Source organism: Gobius niger, assembly GCF_951799975.1.
Source record: "Gobius niger genome assembly, chromosome: 23".
Lineage (NCBI taxonomy): Eukaryota > Metazoa > Chordata > Actinopteri > Gobiiformes > Gobiidae > Gobius > Gobius niger.
In genome coordinates this window covers 1378814-1398569 of record NC_136874.1, presented here as the reverse complement: position 1 = coordinate 1398569, position 19756 = coordinate 1378814, and the positions used below count along the sequence as shown (strand labels likewise).

General features: G+C 48.9%; 2 protein-coding genes across 2 annotated transcripts; one reads left to right on the top strand and one right to left on the bottom strand.

Annotated features, from left to right (window-relative positions):
* Window positions 1–897: 897 nt before the first annotated feature.
* fastkd2 (FAST kinase domains 2) lies at window positions 898–19118 on the bottom strand (the record flags this gene model as incomplete). The annotated part of the gene is made up of 11 exons (XM_079581688.1): window positions 898–1011; window positions 6830–6944; window positions 8110–8173; window positions 9054–9296; window positions 12353–12549; window positions 14175–14335; window positions 14413–14552; window positions 15239–15362; window positions 16697–16805; window positions 16870–16973; window positions 18594–19118. 11 exons carry the CDS (start codon window positions 19116–19118, stop codon window positions 898–900), a joined length of 1896 nt encoding a protein of 631 aa, XP_079437814.1.
* Window positions 1465–6201, top strand: LOC306981916 (uncharacterized protein; the record flags this gene model as incomplete). Its single annotated transcript, XM_079581655.1, has 4 exons — window positions 1465–1507; window positions 3940–4269; window positions 4448–4581; window positions 6059–6201. 4 exons carry the CDS (start codon window positions 1465–1467, stop codon window positions 6161–6163), a joined length of 612 nt encoding a protein of 203 aa, XP_079437781.1. The 3' UTR covers window positions 6164–6201.
* Window positions 19119–19756: the final 638 nt, after the last annotated feature.

The window sequence follows — 19756 nt, the reverse complement described above, 5'->3', positions numbered from 1 at the left end:
GAGGAGGAAGAAGAGGAGGTGGAGGAGGAGGAAGTGGATGTTCACCCTGTGTCTGCAGAGGTTTCCCCTACCACTAAAAACATGTAAAATAGGTGTTGCCTATTTCTCATAATGGAGAAATTCACTTGTTACTTTCAGCTCTAAAACACTCAGGGTGCAGACAGGAAATGTGCAGTTAGATCACAAACAGAGGTGTCCTGATCTACAGAGACTAACAGAGACTTCAAGGGGAAACATGTATAATAAGTATATACAGTAAAATGAATAAAAGAACCTAAACAGACTCTAGTAAAGATGTCAGTGTCAGTGATAAACTTTGCTTAACCTTTTTGTCAAATGAAACCTCTGACCTCGATAGACTATAGTGTTCTAATGTTGTAGACTCGGCCTCTGCAGGTGCCCCTGTTTGCTGTAGGGAGAAATGATACAGTTATGTTTAGAATGAGCACAAAACAGAGACATTTGAACTGCTGCCCTGACTTCATTATTCTGATTCTGATGACATGATGGCTGTCATAGGTGCAGATGTTAGCAGACATCTGTGGACACCTGCAGAACCCCAGCCTGATCCTCCATGTTAAGAGATACATGGGGACACAGTCTGTTGAAGCACATGTGAAACACATGCTAAAGCCTCTACATGCCTGTGAAACACACCAAAGGAGCTAAAGTTCTCCTCCTGCAGCCGTGGGTTAAAGGTGTGATGTTACAAACAGGAAGTTGAGTTGGTGCAGTTTCACCACAGACGCAGCAGCTCCTTCTGCGTCTCTAAGCGTCCTCGATGGCGTCTCGTTCAGGGATGGAGTCTCGCTCAGGGACGGCGTCTCGTTCAGGGATGGAGTCTCACTCAGGGATGGAGTCTCGCTCAGGGACGGCGTCTCGCTCAGGGATGGAGTCTCACTCAGGGATGGAGTCTCGCTCAGGGACAGCGTCTCGCTCAGGGGCGGCGTCTCGCTGGATCTTTGTCCAGGCCCTGATGACCTTCTGTCCCGGCTCTTGCTCGTCCAGCGTCTGCAACGTCTGCAACAGTGAGTCTCATTTACTCATAAAAACTCACATTAATGCTCACATTGATGTAACTGTAAATGTTCTCCCTGTTAACCTGCAGCGTCTTTAGTTATTTTAACCTCTGCCTCGACTTTACCCAAATCTAGAAGCTTTGAGAAAAAAGTGTCAAAAAAACAAGGTTGAAAACACAAGAGCGACAGAACGTGCTAGAATAAATGGGTTTATTTATCCAGGATTTAAGTCACCGATTGAAAATCTCAGATACGCTAAACTTTATTATTGCAACATAAATACAATATAAACATAACAGGCCTGCCCCCTTCTGTAAGAACAATTCAAGAGAACCTCCATCGTTGTGTCCAAGTAGGTCTTAGCTTTCAAATGAGCCATTAAACTCCAGTCCAGAAGCTTCTAGAGCCGGGGCTGAAACTGTGATGAATGACCAAAGTGAATGTGATGGTTGTAAATCTCGGCGTGCTGCAGTTTGTGACTCTGGAGGGTGAGATGTTCCACGTGGGTTTGCGTTCTCTCTTTCTACAGAGTGCGGTCAGAGCTCCGCCCCCTCAGGAAAATCTGCAGAAAAACACATATTTGATCATATTTCCAGGATTAAAGCTTTTACCCAAAGGTGGTGAATGTCACAGAGAAAAGAAACTGAGACGTTTATGAATCAGTTTGAATAATCAGCTTCTCCAGCTTTGACAGTGGGAGGAAAAGTCAGTGTTTCTGCATAAACTGCTCATGGTTTTGAATAAGATCAGACCACGTTTTATAACCGTGTCTGCTTAAACGAACACCACCAAACATTTACACTCGATCGTAGCATCCACAGGAGTAATAAGTAATAGTGGAGCCTCATTAACTTCCTCCAGATGTTTCCTGTTGTTCAGGTCAGACACAACCATCAGGGTGAATCTTGGACTCTTTAAACCTCTTTAATCCGGCCCTTCTGCTTAGAACCTGTGGCCCCTCACGATGTTTTTAATGATTTTGAAGATGATATTATGACACAAATGAGAGATCAAATGCCTGTGAATATTCTAAAAATGTGTGAAATGTCAATTCTTTCTCATATCTTCAAACAGAACCTGAACAATAATAATTACAGTAATACAAATAATTTGGGGGGAAATGTGGCTTAAAATAAGGAAAAAATGTGTGAAGAAATGGGGCAAAAATAAATGGGAAATACATTGGGGGAATATAGAAAATATTGAGGGGAAAAAATCTAAACAAAAAGAAAGAAAATGGGGAAAAATGATCATTTTATTTGAGCTGAAGCAACCAAGTCACTTCCTTTAATGCTGTCCCTTGACCAACAACATCAAAACTGTATTTTTCCTCCCAGTAACTACATTTAGAGACCAGTAGAACCTAATCACGTACATACAACGCTGGCATTTGTAGAAAATTGTGCTTTGCTTTGGGCTAAAATTGGCAGGTCCGGCCCCTTTTTACAATGAAGAAAATCGTCCCTTCACCACGAACTTTCCTATCCCTGCTTTAAACGGTTCTGCAGATTCCTGGATGTTTGGTGTGAATGGTTTTCTTGAGGTCACAGGGTCTGAGATGATTTCTTTCCTCGTTAGCCGACACTCTAGGGTTCTCTTTTACCTCATTAATATTCTGCTCTTGGAGTCTTTACAGGACATTTAGAGACCGGTTGTGAACTTTCCACACTGTCCTGTGAATGTTTACACGTTATGGTAATAATATTATAAGATGTGATGTTTGGGTCTAGTTTAAGCAGACACGGTTTACTCAAGATCAGGAGGAGAAGTTCCAAAGGGTGTCCTCACTTAATCCTCACAGTATATTATACATCAGGGGTAGGCCCGTTTTCTTGGCGGAGGGACGACTTTCTTTATTATAAACAGACCGAGGGCCGAAGCCGCTGATTATTAGCCCCAGGTAAAGCACAACATCGTGAGATAAGTGCTTGAATTAAAGTTCTTCTATGTTGAATTTGAGTCGGTTTGAACTAATCCAAGATACAAACGCTTTAGCGCCGATGAACAAGAATAAAACTTGGAATCAGACAAATAGTTGTTTTTCACTTGAAATGACACAAAATTATCTAAATTAAGAGAATAACGACGACTAGAGCTTTTATCTCATTCGAGACCAGACCAAATCTACTCAAACCTTAGATTTAATCTCTTAAAGCAGCACTAAGTAACGTGTTTACCTTAATAAATCCTTTCCGTAGTCCCTGTGGGGGTGATACAAGTGTTTATGGGATGATTGGAGGGTCTTTCATCTCCCCCTGGTGTCTCTGGCCACAAAACCATGTTTGCAACTAGACTGCCCCCGGTGCGGAGAAAGCAATACACACTAATGGAATCATGGAGAAGAAGCTAACATGCTAACGGGTAAGCTAACTGCGGGCTAACGTCACTTTAAACAGTTTTACAGCCAAGTTTGAGTGAAAAAAAATATTTCCATTGTATAATTGGATGCACAGTAACCCTCTCTCCCTTCGCCTTTCCTGTCGGCGTAGTGTAAAAAATCGTAACTTGCTACGACACCTGCAGTTGCGCTTATGGCCTCTAGGGGGAAGAGTTACTTAGTACTGCCTTAATTCAAGTAGATTTATACCATTTCTTCCTTAAAACGATCATTCTTTTTCCTGTGTACTTCTTTCAAAGGCCAGTGTTAGGACCTAACTGGTGCATTGACAGTATTTCTATGTATTTTTCTCCCATTTAGCCGCACTCATGTTAAAAGTACTCTGTGATTTGTGTAATAATGTTTCTCAAAATCATCTTGAGGGCCAGAGGTTCTGTACCGGAGGGCCGGATTTGGCCCCTGGGCCTGACGTTGCCTACCCCTGTTGTACATGTTTATATTGTACATGTTTTTGTTTGGTCCTCAGTGCCTGTTGTACATGTTTGTGTCCTCAGTGCCTATTGTACATGTTTGTGTCCTCAGTGCGGCTCCGCTCCGTCTGCCTCAGCCCGTCTGACCGGGTCTTCGTCCCGTGTCCGGCTCTGGACTCTGAGCGCTTCAGTTTGTCCCTGTTCCAGAACCACACCCGCCTCGCCACCTGGACCAATCAGAGCGCCCTGAGCCCCGCCCTGAGCCCCGCCCTGAGCCCCGCCCCCGCCGTGACCCTGACCAATCACAGCTCCAGCCTGGGCTTCACCCTGACCGTCTCTGACCAGGGCGGCTCCGGCCCGTACGTCTGCGTGGCCCAGAGGAAGTTTCCCCCACCGGTCCGGACGAGGAGCGGCCCCGAGGCTGTGATGGTGCTGATCCGAGGTCAGGACACGTGACACGCTTACAGGACACGCTTACAGGACACGTGACTCGCTTACAGGACACGCTTACAGGACACGTGACTCGCTCAGAGCATCTGAACTCTTCTCGCTCCTAACCCCTGAGTTCTTGTTCTTGTATAACCCGTTATATTAGACCTAACGTCCCTCTGTCCCTGCAGGGCGTGAGTGTGACCTCCCGCCGGCCCCGGGACCTGACGTTGTCCCGGTGAGCCTGGCGTGGGCGGGGTCTGTGGTGTGTCTGAGCGTCTACAGCCTCGTCTGCTCCGTCGTCTGTGTGTTGCTCTGGATCAAGGTCTGTGTTTGAATAAAGAAGAGCTCAGTTCTGCTCCTCTGTGACCCAGGGGTGAAAGGTCAAGAACATGTTTAGTTTGTGCCAATGGGAGCAATTTGTAGTTCAGTAAATAAAACATTAATGTTAGACCAGCTCTGAATGAACTGAGTATAAAAGTCCCTTGTGATTTAATAACAAAATAAAAAGAACAAACTGCCGGAGGAACAGCAGAGTTTCAGACATTTATATCCAGGGTGTCCGCGGGGTCTTAGAAAGTCTTAAAAAGTCTAAAGTTCGGCCTCTTTGGTCTTAAATCCAGGGTAAACTGGTCTTAAAAATGAACGTTCAACGACCCAATTATTTGCGCACAATTGAGTTTAAAAAGTCGCCAAATAAAGTGACAGAAGCAGCGATGAGGAGCCGCCGGTGCCGCTCATGGTCCGAGAGGGCGAAGCGACGCTGACGCTCTGGCCGCCGCCACAAACAACGTAAACTCAGCGATAGTGGAGCGAGGCAGAAGAACTCTCCTTCAGAGCTTTATCCTCCACAAACAAACCACTGAAGTCAGCAGAGTTTAGGATCCAGAACATGACCGAGGTGTGGCTGATGGATCCGTAATGCTGCTGTCGGGGGAAAGATACGTCCAGTATGAAACAACGTGGAGATAATCCTTCACTGTAAATATCCAACTCAAGGTCATGAACGGCATCATTCACAATAAAGTTTGTCCAAATGTTGGAAACACAAAGCGAACGCTCCTCTGCTCAGGGACAGAAGGAAAGAGAAAGTCCTGTTACTTTAGAAACACGTTTCTCACTTTGTTCATCAAAACATCTGACAAACAAGTTTAGAAAACATCAAACCCAGACTAGATTCTGGCCTAATAATAATATCATTAAAATAATGATGATCATTAATTAGTTGTAAAGTTGACAGTGTTTTGTTCTTTGCAAACGAGTGGAAAAACTGCTTTTATTTTTAGAAACAGTGAATGTTTAACCAGCTCAAGTATTACAAAGCATTTTAAATACACAAACTAAATATCTGTTGTTTTCTTTCATTCAGTCCATAATTGTGAGTAATTATTCAATCTCAATTTTCTTATTATGGGATAAGGTTCAAACTTGAATGGTTGTTAAAATGACTAATGTGAAAAATGAAGTTCTTACATTTGTACATCCCACTGTGAAATCAGAAACAACAGTTTGACTCTTGGATTTTCTTTACAGTCCGTTTATATATTGCGCGTTCAAAAACAGGTCTTATTTTAGAGATTTTGTGGACTTAAAAAGGTCTTAAAAAGTCTTAAATTTGACTTGTCCAACTCTGCAGATCCCCTGGTTTAATTTATAGGTATTTCCCCAAATGTCGATACAATAAGTGATATATATATGGCATGATTAATGAGTTATATAAAAGAACTGAGCTCTCTCTGTTTAAAATATATCTGGATTTATATAATATGGCTCTTAAACCCTGCTTGATCTGATGTTTCCAGGTGAAGTCGCGTCGCCCTGAGGCCGATATTATTTACGCCAACACCAAAGCTCCGCCCACAAACAAACCACGACGGAAACTGAAGGAGATCCACGTTCTGACGTAGTCCACGGTCCAGACGACTGCTCTGCCTACAGTCGTTATAATAAAGGACTTTAATCACACGCTGAGCTCCATCCGCTGAAAGGACTTTACAGGCTGAAACTGGACACAATAAAGACGGATTTTTCACTTATTTGATGATTTATTTTTGTCTTTCTATCTTCAAAAAGTGTTTTCTCTTTGAGTTTGAATAAATATTTGATAAACATTCAGACAAGAGCACTTTATTATTTACAGTTAGGTTTTCCTCTGGAGCCAAACTGCAGAACGTTTCATCCAGAATCAAACTCTTTTGTTTCCTTCCAGGAGGTTTGGTGTGGGCGTCTCCTCTGAATGTTCCGCAGTGCTGCTTTAAGTCTCTGCCGTCTCTGCCTGAGGCCGTTCGGCGGCTGCAGCTGAAGAGTCGGGGAAGATTCGCCGCCGGAGAAAGTCCACCCTGTCCTGCTCCGTCAGCGGGACCAGATCCTGCTCTGGAACCTGCAACATCAGAGACGGGTCACGTGACGGACCCTCGGACCACTAACTCTAACTAGATTTAACCTCTTAACCCCCTCCATTGTCTCCAGCTTGGCTTTACCCAAATCTAAAGCTTCAAAGCGACGGAAACGAGGCTGAAAACACAATAGAAAGGTGACACAGCTCAGGGAAGACATTTCGTCGGGACACTGACCAGCAGGGGGCGGTATCCCAGGACCCTCAGGTGCCGCAGCTTCAGGGCGAGGTGTCCTCTGGGGCGGGACGTCCCGAAGCAGAAGGTGGAGGCGGGGGCGCACAGCACGGCCACGCTGCCACAGAAGGAAAAGTGAGGAAAGTGTGGATGAAGGGATCGAATCATGCGTCAGTATTTATGAGACTTTCTCCAAAACGATGGTGAGACATTTTCACAAACGTCAGAAATCTGTAAGAATGTGCGGCAAACATGGACGTCGACATTGGCCGGTCACGCAAAAGATTATCGTCCTGAACAAATGACAAAACTATTTACCCCTATTTTTTTTCCACTTATTTCCTCAATTTCTCCTCATTTCCACCTGAAATCACGTGGCATCTCGGGCACCGCACTCCTCTGGCTCACCTCATACCTCTCCCACCGTCATCACTTCGTCTCTGTCAACAACTGTTACTCCCACACTTCCCCCGTCACCCGCGGTGTCCCCCAAGGCTCCGTGCTCGGCCCCCTCCTCTTCACCATCTACATGCTTCCCCTCGGTCAGATCATCCGCCACCATGGACTCCACTTCCACTGCCACGCCGACGATACCCAACTCTACATCTACACCAAATCCATCCCCCCGGTTATCCTCTCCACCATCACTGACTGCATGTCCCATATCAAAACCTGGACGGACAACAACTTCCTCAAACTCAACAGCAATAAAACAGAACTCCCCAAATCTCTCCTCCCCTCTGCCCAGAACTTTACCCTCTGTACGCAACCTCGGCATCATAATGGACTCCACCCTCTCATACAAAACACAACATCACTAAAACATCCTTCTTCCACCTCCGCCCCTCCCTTACCCAGTCTACAGCTGAAATCCTCAGCCACGCTTTCATCACTTCCAGACTCGACTCCTGCAACTCTGGAACTCACTCCCACAGCCCGTCAGAAACTCGGACTCACTGCCAACCTTCAAATCAGTATCAAAACCCACCTGTTCAAACTAGCTTTTTCCTAAACCCCCTTTTTGTTTTGTTTTATCCCCATGTACAGCGTCTCTGAGTGTCCAAAAAAGCGCATACAAGTTTGAAGTATTATTTATTATTTATTATTTGTCCTAATTTCCTGCAATTTCTCTCAATGTCCTCCCTCACATTTCCCCCATTTCTTTTTGCAGAGAAACTCGCGATAGTAAATCCTCACATCCTCTTCCATCGCTCTGACCCTGGGGTTTCCAGAATGACGAACTCTCCGACGCTGAAGTCTTTACGTCCTTCATAAACTCTTACCTTTGGCTTTTTGCTTCCACAGAACTCTCGTCCAAACCGCTCTGTTTCTGGGTTAAAACGGCGTCTACAGAATCAGAAAAGTGATGTTTCAGCCATGACAACACGAAATAATGAGAAAACAAGTAAGAAACAGATGCTAACAAGTAAAATGTGTAGTAAATAAACTCCTCCTTTAACCCCTTAACTCCCACCTGAACCGAGAACATTTTCTCCAGTTTGGCTTTACCCCAATCCAAAAGCTTCTGGAAAAAAGCTGTGAAAACATCGATAGAACTGAGACGAAAACAATGATGAAGATGTGACAAAAAAGTGAGAAAATTTGACAAAAATGTGACAAAAAATGTGACAAAAAATGTGACAAAAAAATGACCAAAATGTGACAAAAAAAAGACAAAAAAAATGTCAAAAATGTGACAAAAAAAGGAAAAAAAAATGACCAAAATGTGACAAAAAAATGTCAAAAATGTGACAAAAAAAATGTCAAAAAAATGTCAAAAATGTGACAAAAAATGTGACAAAAAAAGGGGAAAAAAATGACAAAAATGTGACAAAAAAAAGACAAAAAAACAAAACTGAGACGAAAACAATGATGAAGATGTGACAAAAAAGTGAGAAAATTTGACAAAAATGTGACAAAAAATGTGACAAAAAAAGACAAAAAAAAATGACCAAAATGTGACAAAAAAAAGACCAAAAAAATTGACCAAAATGTGACAAAAAAATGTGACAAAAAAAAGTCAAAAATGTAACAAAAAAAAGACTAAAAAATGTCAAAAAAAATACAAAAATGTGACAAAAAATGTGACGTAAAAGTTACAAAATGAGTTGATCTTAGCTTTCAAATGAGGTGTTACACTGGCCTACAGGATTTGGGTAAAGCTGAACTGGAGACAATGCAGTTGAGGCGGGAGTTAAGAGGTTAAACAGATGAAGTGAGCTCTTACCGACGAAGTGCCGACCCTCCAGCAGCTGCTCCTCCGCCATGTCCCAGCCGTCTGCGCTCTGCGTCTGCGTCTGCATCAGCGTCTGCAGAGCGGAGGAGAACCAGTCCCTGCAGCGAACAGCAGGAGGCTCAGGCTGGAGCTCCGGGACAGAGAAGGACTGGAGGAGGGACTGGAGCAGGTCCGGACGCTCCAGGCGGAGACACAGGAGGATCACGGACAGCTGCGCATCCACAAACGTCATCTCTGAGGAAAGAGGTGAGAGTCAAACAAACTGAACATAATATCAGTGACAAGTATTTGTGATGGAGCATTTCCTTTAAAGGGCGGGTATTCTGCCAAATGGACTTTTTCAAGCTTTACATCATGTTATTATGTCACTCCCTCATTAAAAACATGCCTGAAGTGTTGCCTTGGCACATTCACGTATTTCTGAGTAATCTGTAAAAACTCTGATGGCGGCCATTTTAGGGATAGGTTTGCCTGAGTCCTCCTAGGAACGCCCCCACCTCCTGGAGACGCCTCCGAGCTTTGGTCACCAGCCGAGTAACCAACCACTGCTCCTCAGCAGAACCCCCTCCCCACTGATGCCACAGACAGCGTGTGGAGGGGGCGTGTCTAAAGGCTCAGAGGTTCTTAAAGAGACAGAGGCCTATTTCAAGACATTCACTACAGCCATTTTGAGAGAGACATTTTATACAAGGCAGTTATTCTAATTTACTGCATTTACAGACCAACAGAAGGTTTGTCATCATTGTAGTGTGAACCAAGCACATTTTCTCCAGTTTGGCTTTACCCCAGTCCAAAAGCTTCTGGAAAAAAGCGACAAAACTGAGACGAAAAAAAATATGGAAATGTGACAAAAAAGTGAGAAAACATTGACAAAAGAGTGACAAAAAATTGATGAAAAAGTGGCAAGAATGTCACAAGAAATTGACAAAAAAATGACAAAAATTTGACCAAAAAAAGACAATAATGTGACAAAAAAATGTGAAAAAATTGACGAAAAAAGGTGAAAAAAGTTACAAAAATGTGAGATTGTTAGAATACCCAAAAAATGATGCAAAAAAGAAATCTGATGACGTGAGGAAAAAGATCCTGTGGGTTCAGGCGTGAGTTTAGAGGTTAATGCTCAGCAGGGCAGAGGTTTATTTCTATCCACGAGATAGAAGAACAGTGTGATCTGTACGGTTAGGTGTTATTTAGGCTCTACTGGTAAATAAATCTAACCCTGTGAAGCCAAAGTGTTGATGTGAACAATAGTCAGAATCACCCGAGGCTAAAATGGAAGAAAATGAGTCAAACCAAGACAAGAAGTGAAGAGAAGGATCGTCTAAAGGTTTGACTACGATGTGGATGTGTGTGTGTGGGAGGGCATCTGACTCACCTCTCTCCCTCTGTGGGGGGGCCGCTGACTCACCTCTCTCCCTCTGTGGGGGGGCCGCTGACTCACCTCTCTCCCTCTGTGGGGGGGCGTCTGACTCACCTCTCTCCCTCTGTGGGGGGGCCGCTGACTCACCCCTCTCCCTCTGTGGGGGGGCGTCTGACTCACCTCTCTCCCTCTGTGGGGGGGCGTCTGACTCACCCCTCTCCCTCTGTGGGGGGGCCGCTGACTCACCTCTCTCCCTCTGTGGGGGGGTGTCTGACTCACCTCTCTCCCTCTGTGGGGGGGCGTCTGACTCACCTCTCTCCCTCTGTGGGGGGGTGTCTGACTCACCTCTCTCCCTCTGTGGGGGGGCGTCTGACTCACCTCTCTCCCTCTGTGGGGGGGCGTCTGACTCACCTCTCTCCCTCTGTGGGGGGGCGTCTGACTCACCTCTCTCCCTCTGTGGGGGGGCGTCTGACTCACCTCTCTCCCTCTGTGGGAGGGCGTCTGACTCACCTCTCTCCCTCTGTGGGGGGGCGTCTGACTCACCTCTCTCCCTCTGTGGGAGGGCGTCTGACTCACCTCTCTCCCTCTGTGGGGGGGCGTCTGACTCACCTCTCTCCCTCTGTGGGAGGGCGTCTGACTCACCTCTCTCCCTCTGTGGGGGGGCGTCTGACTCACCTCTCTCCCTCTGTGGGGGGGGGGGGCGTCTGACTCACCTCTCTCCCTCTGTGGGGGGGCGTCTGACTCACCTCTCTCCCTCTGTGGGGGGGCGTCTGACTCACCTCTCTCCCTCTGTGGGGGGGCGTCTGACTCACCTCTCTCCCTCTGTGGGAGGGCGTCTGACTCACCTCTCTCCCTCTGTGGGGGGGCGTCTGACTCACCTCTCTCCCTCTGTGGGGGGGGGGGGGGCGTCTGACTCACCTCTCTCCCTCTGTGGGGGGGCGTCTGACTCACCTCTCTCCCTCTGTGGGGGGGGGGGGGGCGTCTGACTCACCTCTCTCCCTCTGTGGGGGGGGCGTCTGACTCACCTCTCTCCCTCTGTGGGGGGGGCGTCTGACTCACCTCTCTCCCTCTGGGGGGGGGCGTCTGACTCACCTCTCTCCCTCTGTGGGGGGGGCGTCTGACTCACCTCTCTCCCTCTGTGGGGGGGCGTCTGACTCACCTCTCTCCCTCTGTGGGGGGGCGTCTGACTCACCTCTCTCCCTCTGTGGGGGGGCGTCTGACTCACCTCTCTCCCTCTGTGGGGGGGCGTCTGACTCACCTCTCTCCCTCTGTGGGGGGGCGTCTGACTCACCTCTCTCCCTCTGTGGGGGGGGGGGGGCGTCTGACTCACCTCTCTCCCTCTGTGGGGGGGCGTCTGACTCACCTCTCTCCCTCTGTGGGGGGGGGGGGGCGTCTGACTCACCTCTCTCCCTCTGTGGGGGGGCCGCTGACTCTCCTCTCTCCCTCTGTGGGGGGGCGTCTGACTCACCTCTCTCCCTCTGTGGGGGGGCGTCTGACTCACCTCTCTCCCTCTGTGGGGGGGCCGCTGACTCTCCTCTCTCCCTCTGTGGGAGGGCGTCTGACTCACCTCTCTCCCTCTGTGGGGGGGCGTCTGACTCACCTCTCTCCCTCTGTGGGGGGGCGTCTGACTCACCTCTCTCCCTCTGTGGGGGGGCGTCTGACTCACCCCTCTCCCTCTGTGGGGGGGCGTCTGACTCACCTCTCTCCCTCTGTGGGAGGGCGTCTGACTCACCTCTCTCCCTCTGTGGGAGGGCATCTGACTCACCTCTCTCCCTCTGTGGGGGGGTGTCTGACTCACCTCTCTCCCTCTGTGGGGGGGCGTCTGACTCACCTCTCTCCCTCTGTGGGAGGGCGTCTGACTCACCTCTCTCCCTCTGTGGGGGGGGCGCTGACTCTCCTCTCTCCCTCTGTGGGAGGGCGTCTGACTCACCTCTCTCCCTCTGTGGGGGGGCCGCTGACTCCCCCGTCTCCCTGAGCGCCTGCAGCGTGGCCTCCTGCAGCAGAGCCTGGAGCAGCACTGGGGAGAAGTGTCCGATCACAGAGAAGTGGTGCTGGGTGTTCAGCAGCTGCATCGGGGTCATGTACGGGAGGTAGGGCTCCAGCGCCGCCGCCAAACACGACACCAGGCTGAGAGGGAGACACGCAGTCGTCTGTACCGGGTTATCACACACAGGAGACACACATGGGCGTGTGGTGAAGGGGGCGTGTGGTAAAGGGGCGTGTGGTGAAGGGGGCGTGTCATACCTGGGCGTGTGGTGAAGGGGGCGTGTCATACCTGGGCGTGTGGTGAAGGGGGCGTGTCATACTGGGGCGTGTGGAGAAGGGGCGTGTCATACCTGGGCGTGTGGTGAAGGGGGCGTGTCATACCTGGGCGTGTGGTGAGGGGGGCGTGTCATACCTGGGCGTGTGGTGAGGGGGGCGTGTCATACCGGGGCGTGTCATACCTGGGCGTGTGGTGAGGGGGGCGTGTCATACCGGGGCGTGTCATACCTGGGCGTGTGGTGAGGGGGGCGTGTCATACCGGGGCGTGTCATACCTGGGCGTGTGGTGAAGGGGGCGTGTCATACCTGGGCGTGTGGTGAAGGGGGCGTGTCATACCTGGGCGTGTGGTGAGGGGGGCGTGTGGTGAAGGGGGCGTGTCATACCGGGGCGTGTGTGAAGGGGGCGTGTCATACCGGGGCGTGTGGTGAAGGGGGCGTGTCATACTGGGGTGTGTGGTGAAGGGGGCGTGTCATACTGGGGTGTGTGGTGAAGGGGGCGTGTCATACTGGGGTGTGTGGTGAAGGGGGCGTGTCATACTGGGGTGTGTGGTGAAGGGGGCGTGTCATACTGGGGTGTGTGGTGAAGGGGGCGTGTCATACTGGGGTGTGTGGTGAAGGGGGCGTGTCATACCGGGGCGTGTGTGAAGGGGGCGTGTCATACCGGGGCGTGTGGTGAAGGGGGCGTGTCATACCGGGGCGTGTGTGAAGGGGGCGTGTCATACCGGGGCGTGTGTGAAGGGGGCGTGTCATACCGGGGCGTGTGGTGAAGGGGGCGTGTCATACTGGGGTGTGTGGTGAAGGGGGCGTGTCATACTGGGGTGTGTGGTGAAGGGGGCGTGTCATACTGGGGTGTGTGGTGAAGGGGGCGTGTCATACTGGGGCGTGTGGTGAAGGGGGCGTGTCATACCTGGGCGTGTGGTGAGGGGGGCGTGTCATACCTGGGCGTGTGGTGAAGGGGGCGTGTCATACCTGGGCGTGTGGTGAAGGGGGCGTGTCATACCTGGGCGTGTGGTGAAGGGGGCGTGTCATACCTGGGCGTGTGGTGAAGGGGGCGTGTCATACTGGGGTGTGTGGTGAAGGGGGCGTGTGGTAAGGGGGCGTGTCATACTGAGGTGTGTGGTGAAGGGGGCGTGTCATACCTGGGCGTGTGTGAAGGGGGCGTGTTATACCTGGGCGTGTGTGAAGGGGGCGTGTCATACCTGGGCGTGTGTGAAGGGGGCGTGTCATACCTGGGCATGTGGTGAAGGGGGCGTGTGGTAAAGGGGCGTGTGTGAAGGGGGCGTGTCATACCTGGGCGTGTGGTGAGGGGGGCGTGTCATACCTGGGCGTGTGGTGAGGGGGGCGTGTCATACCTGGGCGTGTGGTGAGGGGGGCGTGTGGTAAAGGGGGCGTGTCATACCTGGGCGTGTGGTAAAGGGGCGTGTCCTACCTGGGCGTGTGGTGAAGGGGGCGTGTGGTAAAGGGGCGTGTGGAGAAGGGGGCGTGTCCTACCTGGGCGTGTGGTAGTTGAGGCTGGAGCAGACTCGCAGCACACACAGCAGGTCTCTGAGGGTCAGGGCGTCGGGGTCAGACTGGACCAGCTCCGAGTACGAGTCCAGGAGACTCTCGGGACAAAAGTGCTGAGACTCCAGACACGACAGGACCAGGAGCAGCTGAGACGGACCGGAGAGAGAGGCATTTCTCACAGACGGGACAGAGGGTCAGACCAGGACACACGGATGTTACTGACCTGTCTGTGGGTCCACACGTCCACCATGGACCCCCCGTACTCCGACACGGCGTTCAGCAGCTGCAGGTCTCTGAACCTCAGCGTCCTGCAGGAAATCAGCACCGTCAGCAGGCGGTTAAAGGGGATCTCCGAGAGGTGCTCTGAGGAGACGAGGACATCATTAAGTGGACCTGGAAACCACTGTGTCGACTTCAGTAAATGACACATAAACTATACATTATAGTTGTGTTTCATTGGATTTCAGATTTAAAGTCATTAAAGGGGGGTCTTATGCAAAATGGACTTTTTCCAGCTTTCCATCATGTTATTCTGTCACTCCCTCATTAAAAACATGCCTGAAGTGTTGCCTTGGCACATTCACGTATTTCTGAGTAATCTGTAAAAACTCTGATGGCGGCCATTTTAGGGATAGGTTTGCCTGAGTCCTCCTAGGAACGCCCCCACCTCCTGGAGACGCCCCCGAGCCGAGTGACCAACCACTGCTCCTCAGCAGAACCCCCTCCCCACTGATGCCACAGACAGCGTGTGGAGGGGGCGTGTCTAAAGGCTCAGAGGTTCTTAAAGAGACAGAGGCCTATTTCAAGACATTCACTACAGCCATTTTGAGAGAGACATTTTATACAAGGCAGTTATTCTAATTTACTGCATTTACAGACCAACAGAAGGTTTGTCATCATTGTAGTGTGATATAGACTGAAAAAAGCAGAATACCCCCTCTTTAAGTCATTATAAAGCTATAAAGTTAGTGTCTCAGTGTATTGAGACACTAAATCAGTGTATTGATTTCCAATACACTGTTCTGGTGTGAGACGGCTGACCCCTGTACCGGAGATCTTCCTGCTGCAAAGCGACAGCAGAGGTTTGGAGGAGAATCCCAGCGCCGCCATCGACGAGACCATGTAGTGAGTGTTCGGGAGCGTGAACTGGTCGGACAGAGACAGCGCTTTGGCCTGAAACATTCAGAGAACACGGAGCTTTAGTGACTGTGGAGGAGGGAGTGAACAGCTTCAGTGATTATGACGAGGTAAAGAGGAGAGCGTGGCGTCTTAAAGGGAGTGAACAGCTTTAGTGACTGTGACGAGGTAAAGAGGAGAGCGTGGCGTCTTAAAGGGAGTTGTGATGAGGTAAAGAGGAGAGCGTGGCGTCTTAAAGGGAGTTGTGATGAGGTAAAGAGGAGAGCGTGGCGTCTTAAAGGGAGTTGTGATGAGGTAAAGAGGAGAGCGTGGCGTCTTAAAGGGAGTTGTGATGAGGTAAAGAGGAGAGCGTGGCGTCTTAAAGGGAGTTGTGATGAGGTAAAGAGGAGAGCGTGGCGTCTTAAAGGGAGTTGTGATGAGGTAAAGAGGAGAGCGTGGCGTCTTAAAGGGAGTTGTGATGAGGTAAAGAGGAGAGCGTGGCGTCTTAAAGGGAGTTGTGATGAGGTAAAGAGGAGAGCGTGGCGTCTTTAAGGGAGTTGTGATGAGGTAAAGAGGAGAGCGTGGCGTCTTAAAGGGAGTTGTGATGAGGTAAAGAGGAGAGCGTGGCGTCTTAAAGGGAGTTGTGATGAGGTAAAGAGGAGAGCGTGGCGTCTTAAAGGGAGTTGTGATGAGGTAAAGAGGAGAGCGTGGCGTCTTAAAGGGAGTCGTGATGAGGTAAAGAGGAGAGCGTGGCGTCTTAAAGGGAGTTGTGATGAGGTAAAGAGGAGAGCGTGGCGTCTTAAAGGGAGTTGTGATGAGGTAAAGAGGAGAGCGTGGCGTCTTAAAGGGAGTTGTGATGAGGTAAAGAGGAGAGCGTGGCGTCTTAAAGGGAGTTGTGATGAGGTAAAGAGGAGAGCGTGGCGTCTTAAAGGGAGTTGTGATGAGGTAAAGAGGGGAGCGTGGCGTCTTAAAGGGAGTTGTGATGAGGTAAAGAGGAGAGCGTGGCGTCTTAAAGGGAGTTGTGATGAGGTAAAGAGGAGAGCGTGGCGTCTTAAAGGGAGTTGTGATGAGGTAAAGAGGAGAGCGTGGCGTCTTAAAGGGAGTTGTGATGAGGTAAGGGGGAGAGCGTGGCGTCTTAAAGGGAGTTGTGATGAGGTAAAGAGGAGAACGTGGCGTCTTAAAGGGAGTTGTGATGAGGTAAAGAGGAGAGCGTGGCGTCTTAAAGGGAGTTGTGATGAGGTAAAGAGGAGAACGTGGCGTCTTAAAGGGAGTTGTGATGAGGTAAAGAGGAGAGCGTGGCGTCTTAAAGGGAGTTGTGATGAGGTAAAGAGGAGAACGTGGCGTCTTAAAGGGAGTTGTGATGAGGTAAAGAGGAGAGCGTGGCGTCTCACCTCCAGCTTGTGCTTGAGTTTGAGCGGCGCGTCTTTACCCACGATCCTCATCATGGTCTGGAGGTGCAGCACGTTGTCGATCCTGGGCAGACGAGCCTCCACCGACAGCCTGGAGGTTCACTCACGTTAGATCTGACTCTGAATGAGTTAAGAACGTGCGACGGGGACCAAACCTGATGCCGTGTTTGAGCGCCCGCACGTTGGCGCCGTCCTCCAGCTTTTGCAGACACGAGGACAGGATGGACAGGCTCTTATCGTCGAAGTGGTTTATTCTCTCCTGTTGGAAGAAGAAACAACTGATCACGCAGAGGCGGGGCCAGTTCAGAAGTAGAAACCACTTTAACCTCTTAACTCCCGCCTGAACCGAGAGGATCTTTTTCCTCACATTATCAGATTTTTTTCCATCATTTTTTTGTTGGGTATTCAACTCATTTTTGTAACTTTTTTGTCATTTTTTGTTTTATTTTTTTGGTCAAATTTTAGTAATTTTTTTGTCAAATTTTAATCACATTATTGTCATTTTTTTGTCACATTTTGGTCATTTTTTCGTCAATTTTTTAAATCAATGTTTTGTCCATTTATTTTCAATTTCTTGTGACATTTTTGCCGCTTTTTCATCAATTTTTCATCACTTTTTTGTCACATTTCCATCATTGTTTTCGTCTCAGTTTTGTTGCTTTTTCACAGCTTTTTTCCAGAAGCTTTTGGATTGGGGTAAAGCCAAACTGGAGAAAATGTGCTCGGTTCAGGTGGGGGTTAACGATACCAGAAAACAGATCAGTGCACATTTACAGTATCAGGTTCATCTCCAGTGTCAAGAAATGTGGGAAATGTATCTGGAGGAAAATTGGGGGGAAAAAGGGGGCAAAAATTGGGAAAATGAGAATAAATTGGGCAAAAATGGGGGAAACCATGTATCTGAGCTGAAGTCACTTCCTTTAATCCTGTCCCTGGACCAACAGCATCAAAACTTGGATCTAAAGAGAGAATATTTATTCTCGGTTCCTGATTTCTGTACTTGTATTACTGTTATTTTTTCTATACTGGACTGGTGTGGTTTAACAGTGCCCAGGCCTGATCCTAACCCTCACCCCAAAAATAATGCTTATTAACCTCTTAAAGAGGGGGTATTCTGCTTTTTTCAGTCCCACAGCACCAGTCTATATCACACTACAATGATGACTAAACCTTCTGTTGGTCTGTAAATGCAGTAAATTAGAATAACTGCCTTGTATAAAATGTCTCTCTCAAAATGGCTGTAGTGAATGTCTTGAAATAGGCCTCTGTCTCTTTAAGAACCTCTGAGCCTTTAGACACGCCCCCTCCACACGCTGTCTGTGGCATCAGTGGGGAGGGGGTTCTGCTGAGGAGCAGTGGTTGGTTACTCGGCTGGTGACGAAAGCTCGGAGGCGTCTCCAGGAGGTGGGGGCGTTCCTAGGAGGACTCAGGCAAACCTATCCCTAAAATGGCCGCCATCAGAGTTTTTACAGATTACTCAGAAATACGTGAATGTGCCAAGGCAACACTTCAGCCATGTTTTTAATGAGAGAGTGACAGAATAACATGATGGAAAGCTTGAAGTCTATTTTACATAATACCCCCCCCTTTAACCCAGTTTGGCTTTACCCAAATCTAAAAGCTTCTTTCAATAAAGCGCCAAAATAGCAACAAGGAAAAAGCAAAAAAGTCACAAAAGAGCGAGAAAAAATGTGGCAAAATCACGAACATGAATTTATAAAAGCAACAAAACCACTACAAAAAAACCTACAAAAACGTGACAGTGTTGCTCTCCAGTCCTGAAGCTTTTACATTTGGGTAAAGCCGAAGTAGAGAAAATGCACTGGGTTAAGTTGAGGGTTAAGAGGTTAAACTACGGCGTCTAAATGAAGTCCTGCACCTGCGCGGCTCGGAGGTAGGTCTGCACCACCCGCGTCCTGGGCTGGACTCCGAGCTGCACCATGGCGAGCAGGGCGTAGGCCAGCTGAGCGTCGGGCAGGTGCGTGACCCCGCCCACCGCCTGCTGCAGTAACGGCTCCCACGCGGCGTGCTGCCACATGAGCCTGAGCTCCGCCCGCCGCTGCTCCTCCGTCAGCTTCTTCACGCTGTACCACATGTGCGACAGGCCCAGGCTGAGCTGCGTCGGCGTCGGGCGGTAACGCGCGGTCAGGTCCAGCACGTCGGACGGCGAGCTGCAGGACGACAGCTTCTCCATGAACACGGACACGGGTCTGGGAAGTTTCTCCGCGTCTTGGGTTTGTGCGTTTGAGAAGCGTCTGGCGTGGCGGTGAAACGGTGTGTTCGCGGTCGGAGCAGGGAGGAGTTTGGAAGACGCCGCAGCGCGAGGTAAGTGATGTTTCTGTGAAAGGCTCTGGCGGCAGAAGTGAAGAGCCGTCCTCATGACGACCGCGGCGGCTCGAGACATGGTTATTCAGCTTCTTCAGGTTATACAGGAACTGCAAAGGAAACAAAAGCAAGAGTTAAACCTGTGTAGACGACTCTCGCTTTTTGCTGCTGCGGGAGTAAATGAGACCGATTCTCTCCGTTTCTACACGAGACAGACAACGAGACAGTTATCCTGATTACGTGACTTATTGTGGGAATGACCGTCTGATTTCAGCCAAAAAGGCCATTTGCTGCTGTCCCACTCTAAAAATAATCAGGGCAAGACCCGGTCACAGATATTGGGGACAAAAATGGCAACTCCATTTCTCCATCTTTTTTGTCACGTTGTCATAACATTTTCCTTTTTTCTGTTGCCTTTTTGTCACGTTTCAATCTGTTTTTTTCATCACTATTTTCAGACTTTTTTTTTTCCAAGAAGCTGTTAGACCTGGGTAAGACTGAACTGTTGTTGTTATTGTAAAAGCAGTTATAGTGCGTTTCATAACTAACATATTTTCTCATATCACGCAGTACTCGGTGCTACTTACTTGAGTTTGTAGTAATCGTTGTGTCACTTATTTTCTTATTGCTAATATACAAATTACTATATTTAACTTTAATGTTGTAGAAAAACAACAACAGTATTTGTAATTAGCTTATATAAAATACTTCATTACC